This window comes from Anopheles gambiae, chromosome 2, assembly GCF_943734735.2.
Source record: "Anopheles gambiae chromosome 2, idAnoGambNW_F1_1, whole genome shotgun sequence".
In the NCBI taxonomy this organism is placed as follows: Eukaryota; Metazoa; Arthropoda; class Insecta; order Diptera; family Culicidae; genus Anopheles; species Anopheles gambiae.
Window position 1 is genome coordinate 88341995 of NC_064601.1, and position 23206 is coordinate 88365200.

At 45.4% G+C, this 23206-nt stretch overlaps 1 protein-coding gene and 1 long non-coding RNA gene across 2 annotated transcripts in view; one reads left to right on the forward strand and one right to left on the reverse strand.

The window, feature by feature from the left end:
* LOC1276384 (fibrillin-2) overlaps positions 1-23206 on the reverse strand; it is a 116485-nt gene that overhangs the window by 23649 nt on the left and 69630 nt on the right. Inside the window, exons 7-11 of the mRNA XM_061645169.1 lie at positions 15214-15996; positions 6875-9856; positions 4286-4795; positions 3981-4223; positions 3784-3923 (exon numbers count right to left, since the gene is read on the reverse strand). Coding sequence (XP_061501153.1) covers positions 3784-3923; positions 3981-4223; positions 4286-4795; positions 6875-9856; positions 15214-15996 — 4658 coding nt within the window. The remainder of the gene's footprint in view (positions 1-3783; positions 3924-3980; positions 4224-4285; positions 4796-6874; positions 9857-15213; positions 15997-23206) is intronic.
* On the forward strand, positions 20945-22349 carry LOC133391368 (uncharacterized). The gene is made up of 2 exons (XR_009764872.1): positions 20945-21768; positions 21842-22349. It is a non-coding gene; the product is annotated as an uncharacterized LOC133391368 (long non-coding RNA).

Sequence of the window (23206 nt, forward strand, 5' to 3'; positions counted from 1 at the left end):
CAGAAGCTTCTGAAGAATTGGGTTTGGATGTGTCAAGCTCACCCACCGAATGGCAATCCTTCCCAAACGATGTTTTGCCTTTCATCACAGGCAAAGGTACACAAGATTGCGATAGCCATTCATTTCAGTGAAACTTTTCATTCCTTTTTTTTTAACACACGACGACAGCAACAACAAAAAGAAATCGGGAAAAAATAAAATGCCTCATCGCCTAGTGACGGAAATCGAGCTTTTTCTGCGTACGAAAAGTGTGATATGAATACAATCAGACACACCCATGTGATGAAGGACCGCATAGCTCCGCACCGGCGAGTCCTTACGAGATTGGTGATGAATACATGGTATGATTTTTTTGTGTTTGTAGACTGTTTAGAGCTACGAAACACGACTCACACAAACCTACAGCCGCTCTCTATCTCCTCTTGCCAGCACCAAGCTATAAATAGGTTTCAGAAAAAAAGCTACCGGCGTGCAGCAAGCGATCGGAATGATCTGCCCGCCTTGTGGACAATGTGCTGTGAATGGAAAGGAACGGAGACTGTAAAAAAAAAAGTTTCATCACCAACACAACTCGTAATGCAGCAGACCACACCCGTTCGTTTGATGTCCAGTGTGCCAAATATGAGTTTACGCCATGTGCAAACCGGAAGTAGCAAACACACAAGAAGCAGATCGGTCAAAGGAACCATTGGAATGTGAGCCATCACCATCACCCGGCTACCGTTCATTCGGGAAGGAGGAACACACAAAAAACTGGGGACAAAAAACATATACACACACACACACCCGCGCGCGCTTCTACAGTACCCCATACCAAATGCAAAGTGACCGGAGCGTGTGTGGAGCCCGCTTGACTCGAGCATATCTTTGACGAACTGCTGCGAATCGGCACCACTACGACAAAGCGGTTCCACGGCGAAACGATGCGTCCACGGACTACTTTGAAGCCTTGGTATGGTACGAAAAACATGGCGTGTGTGTGCGGAATGGCTGAGAAATGGAAAGAATTTCATACGCTGCATAGCTTTTGTGCAGTCAAAGCGATTGTGTCCCGGCCTTTGGCGAACGAACGTCCCATAGTGGGACAATGGGGGCGTACATTGTGCATTCCTTCCAGTATGCATTTTTCTTTGACGAAGGCGAGTGAGTGATGGCCGTGTGCAAGCTACTGGGCAAGGCGTGCACGCGTCAAGAAAGCATCAATCGGAGCGCCAAACAAGCTATTAAAAATGGTCTTCCAGAAGGCGTAGAATGTTGCGACGGAAATTGCATACTTTAAGGCGAAAGTGATACGGTTGGATGACGAAAAGTATGCAATCGGCACAACAAAACGTTCCCGGCACGATGGAATACATTTAAGCGTACACACTTTGTTATGAGATTTTTTAATGCTTCTTTGGAAAGTTGTCGGCGCGATTGGGTGCGCAATGTGTTCGCTAACATTTTTAACATTTTAAGGAACATTACAAAAATAAAACAACAAAACACCAAAAGCCACACTGTATCTAAAGCAAAGTATTAAACGTTGCTTTATTAAAGTATTAAATTATTTCAAATTTTAACATCATCGTCAGACAAATAGGTTCCCAAACAACCGTAATGCAAGGTTCAAACTGTATTGTAACATCTCCGTAAAAGCGATTTTGCAAAACATTTCAGAACCATTGCTCTCAACCAATCGATTTCAAGGTAGTGAAAGCGACCTCGATGCTGCTATCAAAGCCTATAGAATTACCTCATTGTCCTAGGGGCTCATCAGTAGCCGTGGGCACTAAATGGAAATCCAATGTCGGCCAATTTCGCGTTGATGAGAATTACAGAACATTGCATACTCTGCGCTATTCATTCGAAACAATGATGTGCGCTCACATCGTTCACAACAGGCTTGTCGATGCTATCGAGCCACACAACAGCTGCACGGCACGATGGAAGCTTATTTTACCCTGCACAGCTGTACAATAATTATTTCATCTATTTGCTTATGCTCGTGCTGGATGGTTGCAATATGAGAATTAGTGCTGTTAAACAATTTAACGCCGAGAGTGGAATCCTACACACACACACGCGGGATGGTTTCAATGATATGTGAGCTGTATTTACAGATTGAGTTACTAATAAATTAATTTCTCCTCATGCAGTCAAGCATTCACGGTCGAGAGTGTTGTATCGTGTTCACCAGCTAATGGGAAGACCGAATTCCGGAACAGTCAGTTCAATATGAATAACACTTTTGTTACACTTAATTACCTATATCTGTGCATTGTATCAGCACTACTTTCGACCACATTATACAATAAACTAAATCATTCTCTAAACATTCCAAACAATCTGATTATTGCAACCGAATGCACACTCGTAGTTGCCTAGCAGCGAATTAAAGTACTCTTTTTGTGAGCTTTTTCAGCTGTACGCGCCAAAAAGTATGCAATCTGTACAACAAATCCATCTTGAATGCACCGCTCATTAGACAACTATCTTATTAATGGCTTTCTTAATGGATATTTTTGCTTCTTTTAGCCTTCCAAGAATAACTACTCAACCTCTAGCATCTGCTGACCTTTGGCCATAAATAGACACAAATATGTCCAATAAAAACGTGATACGATACAGTCGAAAAACAAGCACCCGAAAAAAACCCCAGCGCACCGGATGAAGAATGTCAAAGCCAAATGTATGCCGGCACCGCCTTCCCAACACCGTTTTTGTGAAGGAAACGGGCATGAGAATCACGGAAAGGTCTCGTCCATCAACCTCAATCTCTCCACACATCCACCTTCACGTGCGGGTGCTGCTTCAGTATAGCGAATAATGGCCCTAACCGTATGGAATAATTTAATAATTGCTATGCCGCTGGGCACGCCGGCTACGATGAGGTTTTGTTTGCTGGTGCTGGCTCGCCGTGATGCTACCAAGAACTCGCTGTCGTCCTAAGCTAAGTGACTGCTGCTGCTGCTGTGACGGTGGCCCATGTTCCCTGACCCAATGGAAGATGTCGATAAAATATTCAACACCGCCGGAATCGCTCCCGCTGCTGTGCGAACTGGTGCCCGCGGGCGTTTCCTCCTCACAGTCGAGCTCTTCCCAGCAGGAGCACGCCACCGTTGATCGATGATGGTCGAGGATGTGTATTAGGCGCGATCGATGTACTGGCTGGTTCGGTTTGCTATTGCGATGGTCCATGCGAACAAGCGGTCGATGGTAGTGGGCGGTGGTGTTGGTACGTTTGTAAGTAGCAGCGGCAGTGGTGGTGGTGAGGGTGGTATTAGCGTTTGTTGCGGACCGTTGCCAAGGAAGTCGACTCGAGGAAGCCACCACCGGAATGGTTGCTGCGCGGTAATCGTTCCGTAAGAGCAACCGGCCGTAACCGTTGGCGGTACGGTTGGCGAAGGTGGTCCCGGTCGGTCCCGCGGCAGATGAATGATTACCTTGACCCATTAGTGGCGTTATGAGCGCGGTCGCACCGGGTGCCCCCTGGCCGGTGCGGTTGCGACCGTGGTAATGGTGCTGATGTTCGTGGCGATAGTGATGATTGTTATGATACAACCGATGCGAGCCTACTGGCAGCAGCCCGCTCGGTTTCAGCTGTGCCTTTGGCTGCGGTGTTGGTGGTGGTGGTTGTTGACGATGATAATGGGATGATAGTGGTAGCATTCGTGTATGGGGTGGTGAAGATGGTGGTGCAGGTGTAGCAAGTGGCAAGTACGCGCTCGTCTTATCGACCGAAGCGATGGGCGGCAGTCGGTGCCAAATCGTGTGTAATACAATGTGCAGTCTACTACTTACGGGATAGTTGTTGCCGTCCAGCCTGACGGGCGGTTTGCCCGGGCAGATGAGGTACGATTCGTGGTTTTCCAGCCGGCTCATTTCCGCCGGCCGTCCTGCACCAAGGGGACGCCGCGGTTCCGGCACCTCCACCGGAGCGGCTGCAAATGAAAAGCGTTAGAGGCGCTCGCGTGGATGCTACAAACCGCACAGCTTACCCTTAACAACGACGCGGAAGTTACAGTTGGCACTTAACCCATCGGCATCGGTGGCGATGTAGTTGACGTAGTGCGATCCCACACTCAACGGTTGACCCGGTGTGTTGGACTTGTAAAGCTGCTTGATCTCCGATTGCGACTCAAACTTGGGCTCCGTCCAGAACACTGAGCGGGACGGTTCGCCTCGCTCTAGCTGCACCTCGAACGACTCGGGACAGTGCACGACGGTAGGAGGTTTCCTTTCTGCAATCAAAACTATCATTAAAAAAAGGTCCAAACTAATCTCACTTTCTCCTGAAACTCACCTCTTATTTTAATCACCACACGGCACACATCGTTCACATTGCCCGTCGGGCTGCGGGCACGGAAGGTGACGATGGTTTCACCGGCCGGCAGCTCCACCTCCAGCTGCTTGCCCCACGGTGGATGCGAGTCGACGTACTTGTGCCAGTCGACATTCGTCGTCGGCCGCTCCATGCGCACCTTCATCGTGTACTGCCCGAGCGGTAGTACCTCGTGCACGTCCGGCGGACACTGGATGAACGGTTTAATAGCAACCGGTGGTACAGTTGTCGGTGTCGTCGTTGTTAGTTGTTTAGGTGGCACTACTGGAGAGTCCAGCGGAACACAGGCCAGATTGTCTCCCGGTACCCAGGTTTGCGCCAGACTGCAGACAGCAGTACGCCTTGCAGCTGGCTTAAAACCAGGCTTACAGTGCAGCACGCAGCGTTCGCTGGCAAAGATCTTGCCCGCCGTGCAGGCAACCGGCAGGATGACTCCATTTTCCGGTCGGCTCAAGCGTGGACAGGCGAGCGCTGGTGTGAGACGAACAAAAAATATGAATTTAAAGCAAACATTCTATGTAAGGGATCAACCATTAATTACGTAACGCCCAATAACAGACCCTTTCTATTCCTTAACAGCGACAAAATATAACAATGGAAACCTTCGCGGTTAATATCATCACGGTCCTGGAACTGGCCCCGAACCTATACCGATACTGGCATTCATCTCAAACTGATACTGATTCTTGAACTGTTTTGGAACTGATATCAAAGGTCCTGGTCCCGATCTCAAACTGATACTGTGACTGATGGTAACCCATTACTCATCTTGGAACTGATCCTGATTCAATGCCGGTATTGAAACTTATGCTGAAGTCATGCTGGTCTAGGTATAGGTTATGAGTGGTCCAGAAACTCATCCCTGACACATACAGAACATAGAACTGATCCCGAACTCATAACTATCCTGAAACTAATCCTGATACCATACCGGACCTGGAAATTATTGCGATCTTATATTGCTAGTGGAACTGATTATATGCCCGAACTGGTCCTGGAACTAACACTGAATTCATATTGATGGTCCCTGAATCCACATCGGTACTGGAAGTCATACTGTCTGCATATCGGTCCTTGACCTGATCATTTACTCATAATAGTTTAGGAACTTATCTTGAGGCTATATCCGTCCTGTAACTAAATCTGTCTTCATACTAGTTTTGGAACTGAATCCTAAGGCCATAAAGGACGGTGGACATTGTCCGTACTCGTTAGTGTAATTTTGATTTTCATTAGCGCATCTGGCGGCGGCTGACCGAAGCATTTTGCCAAACAATTTGGAGCCGCTTCAGAAAATATGTTATTTTTCCATGTTTTTTACTTAAGCTGGACTCGAAAAGCGTTGTAAGTGATAGATAAATATGTTTGGCAAGTATTGTAGCCATTTTTTTATAACGGAGCAAAAACTGCTATAATTTGAGATCCGGTTCCACGATTCCCTCGATGACTAAAAAAAACTTCCACCAACCGCCGCCAGATGCGCTAGTGAAAATCGAAACTACACTAGCGAGTACGGACAATGTCTCCCGGCCTTAAAGGCCGGGCTAAATTGATCGTACTCCGGAGCAAGGATAATGTATTTAGAAGGTTGATTTTTATCGCTTTTGCTGGGCGACATTGTGGGGGACATCTGTCACTCTCTGCATACAAATTTCATTACCCCGCACCAGCCCTCCCCGATTTTTATACCGGAGCCCCTGGAAGAGAAATGTCAAGTCGAGAAATGTCATTTTGCTCTGAACAACTTCACCTTGTCATTTATAACACCTTGCTCCGGAGTGTAATTTCGATTTTCACTAGCGCATGTCGCGGAGGCTGGAGGAAGCTGTTTTTGGTCGTCAATGGAATGGTCGGGCCGGATCTCAAATTTAAGTTTTTTTTTCATCGTTTTTTGATGCGAAAATGGCTGAAATACTTGCACTACATATTTAGCTATCAATTGCATAGCTTTTTCAGTCGAGTTTAAGTAAAAAACATGGAAAAATAACATATTTTCTGTAATGGCTACAAATTGTTTGGCAATTTGGCCAATGGCAATGGCCGCCAGATGCGCTAGTGAAAATCGAAATTACGCTATGGAGTACGATCAATGTATCCCGGCCTTAACAATCCTGCAACTCATTTTGAACTCAAAACGGGCCTGGAACTAGTCCTGCGACTGCTCATTGAAGCATATCAGTTCTTAAACCTATCCATGACACATACTAATTCTGGAACAGGTTCCAAACCAATAGCGGTCCTGAAACTCGTCCTAAACCCATTATACCAGATTAAGAACTGCCTTCATACTGGTCACGATCCTACAACGACTCTGGAAATTATTCGAAACCTATTCCGGTCCTGGAACTTATATCAAACTCATATAGGTTCTTAAATTGATCCCGAATGCATCTCGAAAAGGTTCTGTACTCATACCTGTTCTGAATCTTATCCTTGACACAGTCCTGCAAACTGGTGTAGAATAAATCAATAACGCTAGACGATACTACCTCTTCCTCTTAAGAACGTTACGTAACTTTTGGATGACCTATCGAACGTGTGACTACTTACGAACACAAATGGACTCCCCTTCGTCCCACTCGCCCGTTCCGTTGCAGTGCCGCACGGACGGTCCGTGCAGCTTGAAGCCCTTCTTGCACGTCACGATACACTTCGACCGGTAGAACAGTTGCGTCTTGTGGCGCGATCGTGTACATCGTACCTCCGCATTCCTCGGCGCTTCAAACGGTTTGCAGTTATCCGTCAGCTTGGCACAGTGTTTGCGGTCCTGCGTCAGCTTAAACCCAACCGGACAAGCGCACCGACTGCCCCCGGCCGTATTGACACATTGTGCACCCGCTCCACAGCCACCATTGTCGATCGCACACTCATTAATGTCGATACACTGCTCAAGATCGTTCCTCTCGTACCCCTCGTAACACTCGCACCGATAGGATCCTTCCAAATTCACGCACCGCTGCTGACAGTTGTGATCCTTTGCCTGCAGACACTCATTATGATCGATGCAGGACGCTTGGTTCGTTTTGTTCAGTGTGTACCCTTCCCGGCATGAGCACACTGGCTGTCCCCCCTTCAGGCTGCAGTAATGCTGACAGCCGCCATTCCTAAGCGCACACGGATTCGACACCTCACAAGCTTTCCCGTCCGCCATTAGAGTGTATCCCGGATGGCAACCGCACCGATAGCCACCGTCTCGGTTCACGCACAGCTGGCTGCAGCCACCGTTCAGTACCGCACACTCATCCACATCACTGCACGTGGCCTGATCGTCCCCGAGCACCATACCCTCCGGACACCGACACTCGAAGCTTCCGTGCGTATTCTCGCAGATGTGCGAACAACCCGCGTTGAAGTTGTTGATGCGACACTCGTCCACATCCACACAGCTCACGCCATCCACGTCCAACCGCAACCCGGACGGGCACGAACACACAAACCCGCCCTTCGTATTCACACAATCATGCGTGCACGTTCTCAGCTCATCGCTACACTCGTCCACATCGGAGCAGGTGCGATTGTTCGCTTCCAACCGATGGCCATCCTCACATCCACAGTGGTACGACCCGATCGTATTAATACAGCGATGCTCACAGTCACCCCGGTTAGGCAGCGTTTCACACTCATCCACATCCTCGCAGCTTAACCGGTTCCGTCCCAGCTTGAACCCTGCCGGACACTCACACTCGTACGCGCCGGGCACGTTCACGCAGTGGTGCGAACAGTCGTGTGTACCGTCATTACACTCATCCACATCACTGCACGTACGCTGATCATCCTGCAGACTGTACCCGATCTCACACGCACACCGATGTCCGCCCGGCAGATTGATGCAGATGTTCGAACAATTACCATTCTCCACAATACACTCGTCCACATCCTGACAGGCGTGACGATCATGCCGCAGCTCGTACCCATCCGGACACCTGCACTCGTACGACCCCGGACTATTGACACACTCATGCGAACATCCACCATTGCCCCGCGACGCACACTCATCCACATCGACGCACGTTTTCTGATGTTCCGAGTCGAGTTGGAAGCCCTTCGGACAGGAACAGCTCACCACCCCATACTCGTAGTGGCAGCCGTGCGAACAGCCACCATTGTTAAGCTCACACTCGTCCACAAAGTCGCACGTTCGATCGTCCTCCTGCAGAAACAGGCCCTTCGGACACGAACACTGATGGCCGCCGAGCAGATTGATGCACACGTGCGAACAGTTCCCGTTCCTTTCCTCGCACTCGTTCACATCCATACAGGTTCGGGCATTCTCCGCCAGCTTGTACCCTGCGTGGCACGTACAGTAGTACGAACCGGCGGTATTGTGGCAGTTGTGATCACAACCACCACCGCGCGCATTCGCGCACTCATCCCGATCGACGCATGTGCGTCTATCCGACTCGACCAGCTCGTACCCTTCGTAGCAGCTACACCGATAGCCTCCCTCATAGTTCAAACAGCTCTGCGAACAGCCACCATTATCCGTCTCGCACTCGTTCACATCCTCACAGGTACGCCCATCTCCCCCCAGCACCATGCCAGCCGGACACAGGCACACCGTCTCACTGTCCTGATCGCAAATATGTGAACAGCCTCCATTGTTCACACCGCACAGGTTCGTCGTTTCGCACGTCTTGCCATCCTCCGCCAGCTCCATATCGTCCGGACAGTCGCAGTACGTTTCCCGATTGTAGAATGTGCAGATGTGCGAGCAACCCCCATTATCCTTCCGACACAGGTCCATCTGCCGGCAGATACCGTACTCGTCCAGCTCCCGACCCTCGGGACACACGCACTTGTAGCTACCGTACGTGTTGCGACACTCAAGATCTCCACACACCCCATCCAGCTCGTTCGTTTCCCGCTCGCACTCGTTCACGTCATCGCACGTCTTCCCATCGGCTGACAGTGTTAACCCTGCCGGACAGGCACACCTGTACGACCCGGGCGTATTGTGACACTCGTGGCTACAGTCATGCTGCCCCGGCATACACTCATCCCGCTCTTGGCAACTGTGCTGACCCTGCACATACCCCTCGGGACACTCGCACCGATAGTCGCTTTCCATCCTCAGACACCGGCCCGGTTCGCAGTGTCTTCGCTGATGCTTGTTGCAACCCTCCTCGGCGCGGCACGTCTTCTGGTCCACCTCATCCAGCAGGTAGCCGTCCGGGCAGTGGCACCGGAAGCCTTCCACCTCGTCCACACACTCGTGCGAGCAGCGCGTTTTGTTCGGGTTTTCGTACAGATCTTGGCAAAAGTCACGCACGCACGTGCGCCGATCGTTATTCAGATGGAACGCATCCGGACAGCGACACTCGAACGAACCGACCGTGTTGTGACACTCGTGCGAACACGCTGATCCACCCTCGCCCGACTCGTCGTCGTCGCTCGCAGCACATTCGTCCACATCCTGGCAGTGTTTGTCGTTGTCGGCCAGCTCGTACCCAGCCGGACAGGTGCACTGGTAGCCTCCGAACGCGTTCTGGCAGTAGTCGCACCCGTGTTCCTGTTCCTCGCACTCGTTGATATCTGTTGGAGAGTGTAATGTGTATCAGTGTGGTGTTTTCTTTTTTAATAATTCAACTACATCGGACTTATTAGCTTGATAGTTCTTCAAAACTATTGCATTTGACCATTTTGTCTCGTATTTTGCATAGCTTTGGGCGTTTTACTGTTTAAGTAGCACTGTTTTTGATTTAATAATGTATCCGCCAGCAGATATGCAATCTCAATTTGGAGATTCACACAGTAATGTTCTCTTTAATATTACAACAACATTTAGTTATGTTGTTGTAATATTAAAGAGGTTTTGGACCTCGTGGGTCTCTTTCGCTACCAGGTCCAAAACCTCTATAATAATAAAATAATAAAAAAGATAAGCTTTACTAATTTTGTAGTGATATAATACGTAATTGTTCATATCTTCAGGCATATCGTAAGGTCATCAAGGAGATATCTTGTACATTTATATCCTTTGTTATGAAAATGGGTAAAAATTCAGCCAATAGGTGTCCTTTACGACATGAAGAATCAGTGAGTTAACTTTTCAAAAATTGGTTATTGCTATCTGTAAAACACTGTGAAAATTGTCTTAAAACGAAAATTTTAGAAAAGGAATGAACAAATTGCTCTTTGGCATATAGCTATACTGTTATGTAACGTGCGTTGATGTTCCAATTTTCGAAATATATTGTTTTCAGCTTTCGCAGAAACGGACTGGCCCACCATGGCACTATTTTCCTGTTATATGGAAAAATACCTTATGACTGTTTGCGCACTCCAAATATTTGAATCGCTGCATCGCTGAATACGAATTTCCATTGAAAACTCTCCATTTTACCGAACCTTTTGAACCGAAACTTTACCTCGAAATTGAAAATATCCGGTTTTGTACTTGCTCTGATGTTACCCAATATTTTAATCATTTTTCGCCTGAATGTTTGCATTGTCTCTCTCAGTAGCCTCTCAGCAACACCGTTCAAGCACCATATGGATATCCCTCCAACGCTACATTTTCCAATCAACAAAAGTTACACACATTATTTTGTTTTCATTAACTTTGAACGATAATGCTTCCCGTTCAGCAAGCTCTCTCAGAATAGCCGACACGCTGAACCCACCCAACCATCCATGTTTGACTTCAAACAACTACCGCTTCTTCTGCTTCCAACTATCCACCGTGCTGTTTTCCATCCAATCGTTACACATTAATGGTAAAATGATTATCCTTCCCTTGTCTCGGCAGGCTTTGTTGGTTATCAAATAGTGACTAGAGCGGGTACAGCACCTGGTTACCGGGCGCCGTGCAGCGAGCGTAGCGCCCGAAAAGCGCGCTACATCCTAAATCCCGTCGCTGGAAAAACCCGCCGCACCCATCTGTTCGACACGCGTGCGGCTAAAAACATGCCGGTACACGCGTAATCAACGAACAAATTACGAGCCATGATTAACAGCAAAACGGGCTCCACCCGTAACCCCAGCTGGCCGCTCTGGTCATAATGCCAAACGTGTCTCTGCAAGCACTAGTCGGAAGGCAGCAGCACGAGGATTCTACAGCTTAAACATTGTAATAACGATCAAATCCATGCTCTGCACCACCAAAAAGGAAGAATGAACGGCGTGTGTTTGGTGACACGCTGAACGCTTGTTCCGAAACAGGCACACCGGAAAAACGCGCCTGCCTATATGCTTTGGCCGCATACAACTGTCGCTAAAGAGTTGTACGGCACCGGTAGCGCAGGTTGCCACATGGCGTATATTCGTTTACGCGTGGTACAATATTTTTCCCGCCCGTCTGAGCAGCTTTTCGCGCGGAGCAGAACCGTTGCACGCGCTCGGTGCTTCATCTACTCAGCATCCCGTAGCACTCTTGCCTTTGCTTGCTAACTAACTTTCTACAATATTCAATTAACGGGCTCAAGCGACCACACCGGCACACCCATACGCAGGTTCAATCCATGTGTGTGTGTGTGTGTGTGTGTGTGTGTGTGTGTCCATGTACCACTTCACCCCACACGGGTTGAAGCAGGAACTACAAGCGTTTTATACCCATCATGGGTAAAATGCAAACGAGTCGCGCAGAATTCAGGCAGATGGCAAATTTTGTGCTAAAACTCATCGCCAGCGTGTGCGTCAGTGCGGGCTGGAGTCCGATGATGATGAGCGAGTACCGGCGCGATCTGGCCGGAACTATTTGCATAAATATAGCGAGCGTGTTGCGGTTTCATTGGGTTGGTGGCGAAGCGGTTGACTCGAGCACCGGCCTCGGCCTCGGCAGCGGGAGCTAATCGAAACGCTAACTAACCTGTCGACGCAACTGACGGTGGTTTTGCAGTTGGGTTTGGGGTGAAGAATGGTTCGGTCCGTGTTGGCGTTGGGGAGCGACATTTTAAAACTAACGCACGATGGTAACGGATTTTATCGTGACATGGGACTGGTAGAAGGATACCGGAAACGGGGTGCTTGTGTTTCTAAATATAGGAAATTCAATTTAAATTTTATGGCTGCAAGTATGCGATGCTTACTTGCGCTCTGTTCAATAATGTATTTCAGCCCGCTTGCTTCATAATTAGGGTGCCGTATATGCTACACTAGTCGATTATAAAACATCGAATGTAATGTTGAGAAAAAAATCAATGGGTTTTTCATTTTACACAAAATCATAGTGACTGCTTAGTTGTTATTCTGTTCTATAAATAATGGTTTCAAAAAGAGTACATAATTAAAGGTAACTTTTACAACAAAAGCTGTCATAGTTATCACATTCAAGTATAATTTTTTAACCATAATTAATCCTAGGTACAAACAGAGATTTTTCATCATTTAAATCAGCACTGTAAAGGCCGCCTGCTGTTGTAAGGCTAACCAGCAAACATAATGGTTAAAAACAAATTTCAACGAATTTTTTGGTTCATTAGTCAGTATTCCAAGCGCCTAAATGTATGCATGTTTCATCATTCTGGCTTTTGTTAAATATAAATACAATTGCCTTACTTTTGAAGTTGAAATTATTCTTTTTATTACAATGCATATTAAACACGCTATATACTAATTTCAATTATATCGATAAAAATATTTTTTTTAAAATACATTGCATACCTTCCGGCGCTCAATTCGATTTAGCATGGGAAGGGAAATCGTTTTGACCAAATTTATATTTACACTGAAGTTTTTTCACTGATATCGACGTCTACTTTGTTAGAAATAATACAAACGGCAATCTATAAAAAAGAGTAACTATTAGGGGAAGGTAGGTAAAGACGGACACGTGAAGGGAAATGGTAAAAATCTAGGGATATATAAGTGCAACGATCTTGAAAATGTGCATATATTATCTTACACTCATGTTTTATCAGAAAATGTGTTGAAACTTTTAAGTTTCCATCGATTTTTGCGTATTTTTCATGAATGAAAAACATGGTTTTTTTCGTGCGGTTTGGAAATGTTCGGGTAAGACGGACACCTGATATGGGAAAGATGGACACCATGAAGGGTAAGATGGACACCTGTAGAAAACGTTGGAAAGTGAAGAGTTTTACAGTATTTTAACAAATTCTATCGCTTTTCACGTCCTGGTACGTTTATAAACCAATTTTTGGAAAATTGCAACGACGATTCATTCAGCCATGAATTTAGGAATTGTAAACGACGCTTGTAATATATCGTAGAATGCAGCATCTAAAGCATTATTGACATATCGCGCACTTACAGCTGACGTTGTTCCAGCTTACAGAACAACAGTCTAGAACTTCCTTTTAGGAAATTACTCCGCAAAAAGTCCACGACCCCAGTATTTATGAAGGACTTGTTAATAGTTTAAGCCATTTTCCACCATGTCAAAATTCAACATTTGATGTTTGTAATCCCATAGAATGTCTCATCTATTCCTGAACAATGTCGTATCAATGCCTCATCTTTTTATTGTTTAAAGTTGTCCAAGTCGTGACAAGATATTGGATTTCGTGAAGCGCCTCATCAGCGTCGAGCGAGTAATAGCATAACGAATGGCTACTATTTTGACCGATGTTTCATTTCTCGCTTATTTCAATACTTTCTCTAGTTACTGATTGATTTATAGCATCGGAATATCCTTATTTAAGATATTTGAAGAAATATATTCATCACCAATTGATATAAGATGTAAAAAAATCAATAAATTCGGTGTCCATCTTTCCCTACAACAAGGTGTCCGTCTTTCCCGCTTTTATGTCAGAATGTTTAAACCACCAGAAAACAATATTTTGTATTGCTTTTATCCTCGTTCTTTCGCCAGTTTTTTCATTAATGATCACGACAACCCATTCATGAAATAAAACTTCCGGAAATATAAACAATACAAGTTGTAGAGCTTAAGATCCGTAGTAGTCAAATTAGATCCACAAGGATGCTCATGATTGAAAGTTTATTTTGTTCGCTGATTTAACCAATTTTGCATATATATTGCCAAAAATGTTCTCAAATGTGTTGTTCAACTTTAAGTTAGGATGCTGCATTGTTGATTTTTTCGAAAATTACCATTTTGATGCATTTATGAGAAGTGTTCATCTTACCCGCAGTGTCCGTCTTTACCTACTTTCCCCTAATTCTGTCTTAAAATCCATAACTCACCACGATCTATTGCCTAACTTTAGGCGCAACGCCGTTACAGTTGAAGTTTACTTCCCGCTTTGGCTTACTGAAAGCAAACCCTACCACCAAACACACCCGAACGGTGTGTCTAACTTTCTTTTCCGCCAATGCTTTACGACGCAGCAGTGCGCTGCATTTAAATTATGATCCCTGGTTCCGGTTCACCTCCAATCGGCTTACGGTGTGTGTACGGATCATTAACATTTTAACAACCTACAACAACCGGTCGCGTGCGAAACCACGCAAAACAAGGTGAGCAGCGTGTGCAGCAGAGCTACGCTTCCGGCATGAAGGCTGATCGATCGGAGAAGCCTTTCGGGGCGTCCCTAAAACCATCCCGTCAGCGAAGGAAAACCACAACGCAAGGGTGTCTTCATTAAGCCAAGTGAGCAAACCGTTTTCCCTACCGGCTGTGTACGTGATGGTGGTTGTGCCGCAAATAAAGTTTGATCGTAAATTCACTCACAACCCTCCCCTCACAACCTGTAACCCCTCACAACCCGGCGACCTGCAAAAATAAACGACCTACAAAAAAATTGCTCCCATTCTCGTGCGCTGCTCAGTTTCGCCGATGGAATTTCGACCATCCTCGCTGTTCCGTCCTGGTTACCACCCATCGTCGGGAGGTTTTGTTGCTCTTTACCGTAAGCAAACCGCAACCGTGGCCGGTGGAACCGTTATTTAAAGTTCATTCACTCCGCCGGAAGCTTTTTACCTTTCCATGCCGGGCCGGTTCGGTCGGATGGGCTCTCACTCACCTTCACAAGTGCCTGTCGTTGGATTCCATCGCAGTCCTTCATCGCAATGGATGGACGGTGCCACTTGGACGGTAGGCCGCTCGTCCCTGCCATCATCCTCCTCCTCCTCATAGTCTGAGTCTTGATCCTCACGGTCCTGTTCCTCATCGGAAGTGCTAATCGCTGTGTGACTATCACCTGAACTAGCGACTGGAGTAGGTTGTTCAACGCGATCGACTCGTTCAGGCGTGCTGTCCTCCTCTTCTTCCTCCTCATGCTCATCTTCCTCTTCCTCACCTTCATCGACTTCTTCCTCTCGATCGGTTTCACGATCGATCGGTTCGCGGTTTTCATGCCCCGGCTCCGGCAGCGGCCGCTCCTCACCGTGATGATGTCGATGGGCGTGCGTTGAGGTACGGATCGGTGGCACTGTCACGTCCGGTATCGCTTCGGTCTCGTTTTCCCGCTCCGCGCTAGTGTCTTCCGCACGGTGGCGTGAAGTTTCCTCATCGCTTCCGGCACTTTCCACTGATTGATGAGCTTCTTGAGGCAATTCATTTTCGCTCAATCGATTATGCGCTTCCGTGTGCTTATCACTCTCGCGGCCCTGCTCGCCACCGTCCTCATTTTCGCTTTCATCTTCACCTTCACCTTCTTCTTCCTCCTCTTCTTCTTCTTCTTCTTCCGCTGGTTCGTCATCCTCGTGCGGTTTGGAGCGCTCCAGGCAGCGATAAGAACCGAACGTATTTTCGCACCCATCAGCACATCGTTCCAGCGTGGCTTCATTTTGACACTCATCAATATCTGGTACCGAGGGCGACGCCGGCATAAGTGATGGGAGAGTGAAAGTTTATTAAGATTGTTTAAGAGCCACACTGCGATCAAATGGTTTCCAATGCGTTTGAGCAACAATGAAGAAAACACGGCATAATGAGAAGCAGCGATAAGCGACAAGCAAAGCGAAATAAGGCGAAGCAGCGTGTTGATGTTTAACGGCAAATTGTGTACTTAATAACTAGATTCAAGGATGTTAGCACAACCATGTGGGGAGTTATTTATGATCTTTTTTCATACCAGAAAATCATTGATGTTATAAACAATTACATATCCAATACTCGAGCTAATTTTCGCATACATACGTTGATGCCGTGACCAGGATTGAGGATTGTCCCACATAAAGCATTTAACATAATTCATTTAATTTGGTCGTCCAAGTTACTGCTTGTAACTTACATTAAATATTTTTCATGAAAACAATTCGCTAAAGAAATGTTAATTGCAGGCAGAAATAAATTTAATATTCAATCAATTTGTCCTTACAATATGTATCAAACATGACTCGCTCTCTCATAATCTTGCTTTCTTTCATCTTTGAGCGAACATCATAAATGTGCTTATTCAATGCCCCTGCAAGACTTACTTTGTGGCGTAAATCTACTCTCAAACATTCCAGGAAAAGCAATTGTGATTCAGGCTAACTCCGTTCTCGGCGATGTATAAAACTACTTTTCTCCCTTACCGACGACTTCATCATTCAGCCTTCTACTACTGTGTCAACGACAGACAAGTGCAAGTACACACAAAAGATCACCAATCTGCAAGGACTTTCCCCTGAAAGGAGCCCATAATTTGCTCACAACCTCCAAGTGCATGCTGCGTTCCTTCAACACGTGTCAGGCCGGCCAGTCAACTAGCAGATGGGATGAAATTGAGTTTATTTCCTTGCAAGGCTTCACAGTTCCTGGCAATCGCGTGGAAAAATTCACAGGAAGTGCAGAGCCATTTTTGCCAGCTTTGAGTTGATTTTCGCTCAAACTCACCGACCCCCACACATAGCTACACAAAAATAAGTTGATGAAGGTTGTTTTGAGCTTTCTCTTGGGTTTGCGTATCCTTTTTTCTTTTTTTCCATTCCAAAGAATACATTCTCTTGTGCCAGCGTCGCAACTATTTCTGGCCCAGCATTTCGAGCGGAAAATTATAAGTATAAATAATAATAGAGTGCCGTCGTATCGGGCACTCCGTGTGCATCCACCAGCCCCAGAACGAACCGTATCTCTGTCTTTTACTCTCAACTTTCAACAAAGCAACCAAAAATAATAATAAAAAAACGGCAACGAAAGTTCATAAAATTCTACCCGTTGCTCAAAACGTCGTCTCGCTTCACAGCTTCGACCACAGTGCCGCATCCCAAAGCTCGTGCGTTCCCTTTTTTTCTGTGGAACGAAAATCACAAACCCACGAGACGGCGAAGACACACAGCACAGCAGCCGGTACCACAAGCATCACAAATATGGTTCTTCATTCTACAGGAACAACAAAAAAAAAAACAAGACACGAAGAACAAAATGCCCGCAAAAAGACGAAGCGAAAAACACTCTGCCACAACAAGGCTCCTGTCAGATTCCAACGATAATGCGGATGATGCCCGGACGCACTGCGATGATGTCTCGAAAAGGGTACATCAACCTAACAACAGTACAACGGGCCACATCGTGCTGCCGCTGCGCCTGCTGCTGAAGAAAGCAGAGAGGAAAAGTTCCCGAAACTCCCAAACCCACCAGGGCTCGGCCCAAAACCCGGGCTCGGTGGTTTCGAGACTTTTTGGGAAAATATTTTCATAATCCCCCAATCCCTCTCCTCCGTCAATACAACCTCTGGAACGCTTCCTGGGCCGCGGAATGAATGAAACTTTTTTTGCGCCCTCTTGCACCGCATGCCATGGGAGTTCCTTACGCTGTCTATCGTACGTCGAGCGAAGTGGCCGCCTTTTCTGATGAGGCCGTGCGCTTCGGCAAGAGACACGCCGTGTCGTCGAACAGTGCAGCACAGCGCGTCCGCCAAATTCGAACCTCGGCTTCGCGTTAGCCATTTCCCACACCCACATCGGCATAAACACGGCGCGAAACAATGTTGTTGCAGCACGATCCGTTTCAGTGGCCCACGGAACGCTTCAAAATCCGTGCGTTCTCGGCGTTGTGCATGGGCTTCGCGGGTTTTGGGGAAGCGACCCCGTGGCCGTGGTTTGTTTTTGTGCGCGTGCTAAAAATATCGCTTTGTTCGATGCCAAAAATCACTTTCCCAAAACTTAATTCGCTATTAGAATCCTTTCAGCGGATGGTGCGAGGGGTCTGGTGGAATGGAAGCGAGTGAGAAAACAAACTCAAAACAACTCTCGTTCTGCGGTTGTTTAGAAGTGATGAAAAGTATGACTGGTCGATAAATCATTTGCTGTGTGCAAGGGATCGGGATGAAGCACGGTTTGTTTTCGCTTTCGTTGGTAATAAATGGGAGTTATGGCAGGTTTTAAGCCATCACATGGAGATGTTTCTTCAGTACACACACGATAATAACTACCAGGTCGAGAACCAACCTAGTGGAGTAATGTTGTACGGCACAGCCTAGAAACAAGCTCGTCTGCAGATCAAACCTCCAAAAGGTCTGTGTGCAGGACTCAGAATTTCGCTTGTTCAGACGTTTTCAAATGATAAACACAGTCAAACCTGGAAGAGAGAAAACTTAAAAAATAATAACACGGCTGCCCAAAACTTGTGTAGAAAAAAAATATTTGTTTTCAATTGTAAACATAAAAATCTTTGCCGCTAAATGTTGACTCTAACTTTCCTATTATTGTCTCGAAGGCATCCACTTTTGACAGAGTCTCACAATGTTTGGCTCTGAGGCATAAATGTTTGACAGTGTGCAACGATTTTTAACTCTAAGGCATCAATTTTTGACTGTGAGCCAATCATTTTATTTACAAAATTTCAAACTATATGTTTTAAAATTATTAAAATTATGTAAAGTAGTTAATAATTTCAATGATAGATTTAAAAGATAATATTTGTTATGCCAATATTGGAAGTTTGCCAATATTGGAAGTAAAAAATGGTCGTAGAATTTATAAAATTTCGTTATTTTTTCACAACCAACTATCAAATTACAAGGTAATTGTATTGTATACTAGTTAATTTGGCCCGGTTACAGGGTTATGCAAGATAATTTCTGGGGTATATAATAACCTGCAGGCAACGGATTTCTTAAAATACAACGCAAATTCCATGTGGTTTTAATTCCAAGTGATGCATTAATCCCGAACCCATGTAATCCTGAAATTTTATAGAACTTATTCTGGTGCTGGAACTGATTCCATTCCCGTATAGGTATTATAATTAGTCATGAACCTGATCGTGGAACTGATCCTAACCCCTTACTGATCCTTTTTACTGATCCTGATCCATTCCGGTCGGGAAGTTGATGCCATTCCCATACCGGATCTGAAAAATATCTTGACCCTACAGGGTAAACGTACCTATAGTGGTGTAGTAACAATAGTGGTAGTATGGCTCTAAAATGTGATAATAAGATTATTAAGAACAATTAACTTATTTATTTCATTGTTTAATGTTCTCTGTTCTTTTAAAAAAGGCTATAAAAGTTAAATTGGGCCATTCCATTGCAGTGATAGAAACACAACATATTTTGTGAAATGTGTCAACATTCTTCCAAAATCCTTAGGATTTCAAAACTCATGTTTTTGCTAACGTTTTAAATGACCACATAACAATGCAATTATTATTTTTTTAACACAACTTTCGTGAAATGTTATTGATTTACTAATATTTATTGCCTTTTGACCATATTTTCGCATTTTTATTTATTTTTTTTACCATAGTGCCATTATAGGTACAAAAAACAGCCATGTTGCTATAGTGGTCATAATTATAAAATTAGTAAAAACCGAACATTTTAGATTTTTTTCCGCGATATTGTTAACATTTCGTATTGTTTACACTAAAATAAGCAACGGAAATGAGTTTCCTGTAAGTAATTTACCAAAAAAGTCAAAAATTCGTATATTTAACTGAGTGAATAACCGACTTCGAATCAAGCTTACTCTTACTGGTTTTTAAAGACTACAGTTATAAAGTTTTTTAGTTAATATTTCAATCACTAATCACACTTAATACATTTTTACGATCAAATTATGTAAGAAAACAATATTATGGATGTGATTCTTACTATTTATTTGAAAACAGCTTCAAACTAAGTTCCGTGTGTATTATACACAGTTTTTAGGTATCTTTGTTTACCAACACGATAGTAACACAATACTACGACTATAGGAACCATACCACCATTATAGGTACAACGAAGCAGTTACAAAAATATACTTTTTTTCGTAAATTTGTTGTGTTTGATGGTTAAAATGTTTGTGATTGCGAAGATAAAACATATTCCCATTGCTTTCTGTTAAAATATTCATAAATTTACCTTCCCGACACTTTAAATCTATTAAAGTACATTTGTACCCTTACATTGATATTTTTACCCTGCCGGTACTTAAATTGTATATATATCGGTATAACAGCTCCAAAAACCGTACCGGCCTTGGAATTGATCCCAAACCCACACCAGAACCTACACTGAACCCATAACGGTCCTGGAACTGATCCTGACTCCATGCAGATCTTGCAACATATACATTTCGGTACTGGAACAGAACCCCCTAATGATCCTTGAAATGATTAAGATTCCATGTCTGTCATGGAACAGATCCTGATTCCTAGCCCAGATACTGCTTCCTTATATATTTCGGGTACTGAATAGTACCTGAATCTGATTCACAAATAGAACCACCCAGTCCAATTTTCCTATTTTTATCTCTTGTTGCATCGAGGGGTCCCGCGGTACTATCGTCAACTCGGACATTTTAATAACATGCCTGTCCCATGGACCGTCCCATGGACCGTCGCCCTAATCAAGGATTAACTATCCGGCTAAGTGGTACTAAGTATCGAAAACCTGTATAGACCGGCATGTCCTGTTACTCCTAAAAGAAGGTTATTTGTTTCAGTTATGTTTTCGTATAAATGTTTTCGCAACGTTTTCATACATCCGGATCCAGTTCTTTGGACCACTGATTGGAACATTTTACTCACATGTAGTAGAAGACATTCTTTAGCTTTGCTTAAACCAAAAATTAGGCTCATGCATAGAAAAAGACCACGGAAAAAAGTTCAATTATTCAATTCTGACTGTAATTTGTATCATTGTTCTCCATACGTTTCAAAATACCAAAAACTAAGTCAGCGTTGCGTTTTCTATAGTCGATGTGGTTGCCATTGTATGGATGTAAACTAAGCAAAAAACATCCAAGCTACCGCTGGAAAGTAACGCTGATCAGCCTTTACTAGAATTTTATAATAGAGACTAGCTTAAGAGGCCCGGTTACAGTGCTACGCACGGAAACTCCAGGCTGCACAGAAACAACTGGAGCATGCCACCTCGTTCCTCGTGGAAATTGGAAGTCTCATGGCATTCCAAGGAAAGATTGCTGGAGAGCCTGGAAATGTGGGGTGTTCAGTCAAAGTCAGGTGCGCATGGAACGTGGTGCATGAAGTAAAGCTCCACCTTCCAGCATGGAAGTTCAATTGATTGTCCCGTCGTTTACGTGATCGTTTTGGTTGCAGGCGCTGCATGAAACGAAAATGCAGTAAGGATAGCCAAGGAAGATGTACACATGTATTGTTTGTATTTTGCTGCCGTCTTGTTCTAGGTTCTGGTAGATGTATTGTTAGTGAATAGCCGGTTCAAACTGAAAGAATGGATATTTATATTTATGTAATGTCTAATTTTCTGTTTTCAGTAATTACGTCACACTCTGGTTCAGTAGAAGAATCATCTGTCAACGACCTCTCGGTAGACGATGTTGCTTGTGGAGACACCTTCCTCGTCAGCGCGTTTCGGGTTCGGTATCAGCACAGCAATGTTCGCTCGTGATGTCACCCGCGAGAGTGCAACGTATAGCTGGCCATGGGCGAAAACATCTTGCGGCAGATATAGGCCCAAATGGTGAAGCGATTGCCCTTGCGACTTGTTGATGGTCATCGCAAAGCACACTTGCACCGGAAACTGTTTACGGCGGATCTGGAACGGGTGACCCTTATCGTTGCTGTCACAGAAGATCCGTGGAAGCAGGACGTCTTCGTCTCTCCGCGTGCCTGTCAGAATTTTAGCGTGTAAACAGTTTCGCTTTAGGCCTACAATTTGCAAACGCGTACCGTTACACAATCCCATGTCGGAATTAAGATTGCGCAATAAAAGTACTGGTGCAAATCGTTTCAGCCGCAAGCGATGCACTGGGATGCCGCTGACATTGAGTGTGTTCAAGTATTCGGAAGGAAGTTGCAGATGCTCGTGTTCCTCCGGGTTGACCAATGTATCGACCGAACGGTACTCCTGTTCCGGTCCAGGAATTCGGTCTAGGACCAGGTTGTTCACGCTGGCAACATCCACGTTAAGCGGCGACAGAATAGCCCGATCCGAAAAGAATGACGGATGTTGGAAGTGCCGTTGCATGTCCGGGTAGATTTTGTCGATCAGGGTGTTAAGGTCGTTTGTCGGATTCGCAGTATGGGGCACAATCATATCGTGCGGTATTTTTGCCAACGATGGATCCAGTCCTGCAAACGTATCGTGCCGTCCTTCACCGATACGAAGCAGAAGGTTGGCAAAATCTCGCAACTCACTGGCTTGGTTCGCGTTTGGTGCCGTGCGTACCCGCATGTTATCGCGCAATTGTAGCGACCTAAACAGGGGCCATAATGTGCTCTTCTTGATGCACTCGTTGATGATTTGTGCATCCGTGCCCTTCGGTACGATCGGTAAAATTTGCCGAAAGTCACCGGACAGCAGCACCACCTTACCGCCGAAAGGAAGCTGCACACCCGTTATGTCCTGCAGGGTCCGATCGACTGCTTCGAGAGCAAACCGACTGCTCATCGACGCCTCATCCCAAACGATCAGTGCTGTTTGTCGAAGCATTTCGGCCCGTTTCGACTGAACCGTAATGCTACAGGTGGAATGATTGTTTAAGTCCAGCGGCAACTTAAACGTGGAGTGTACTGTTTTCCCTCCTGTAAGCAACAGTGCTGCTATGCCGCTTGCTGCAGTTGCGAGCGCAATTTCTCCGCAGCGACGGACGTGTGCCAGTATCTTTTCTACCAAAAAA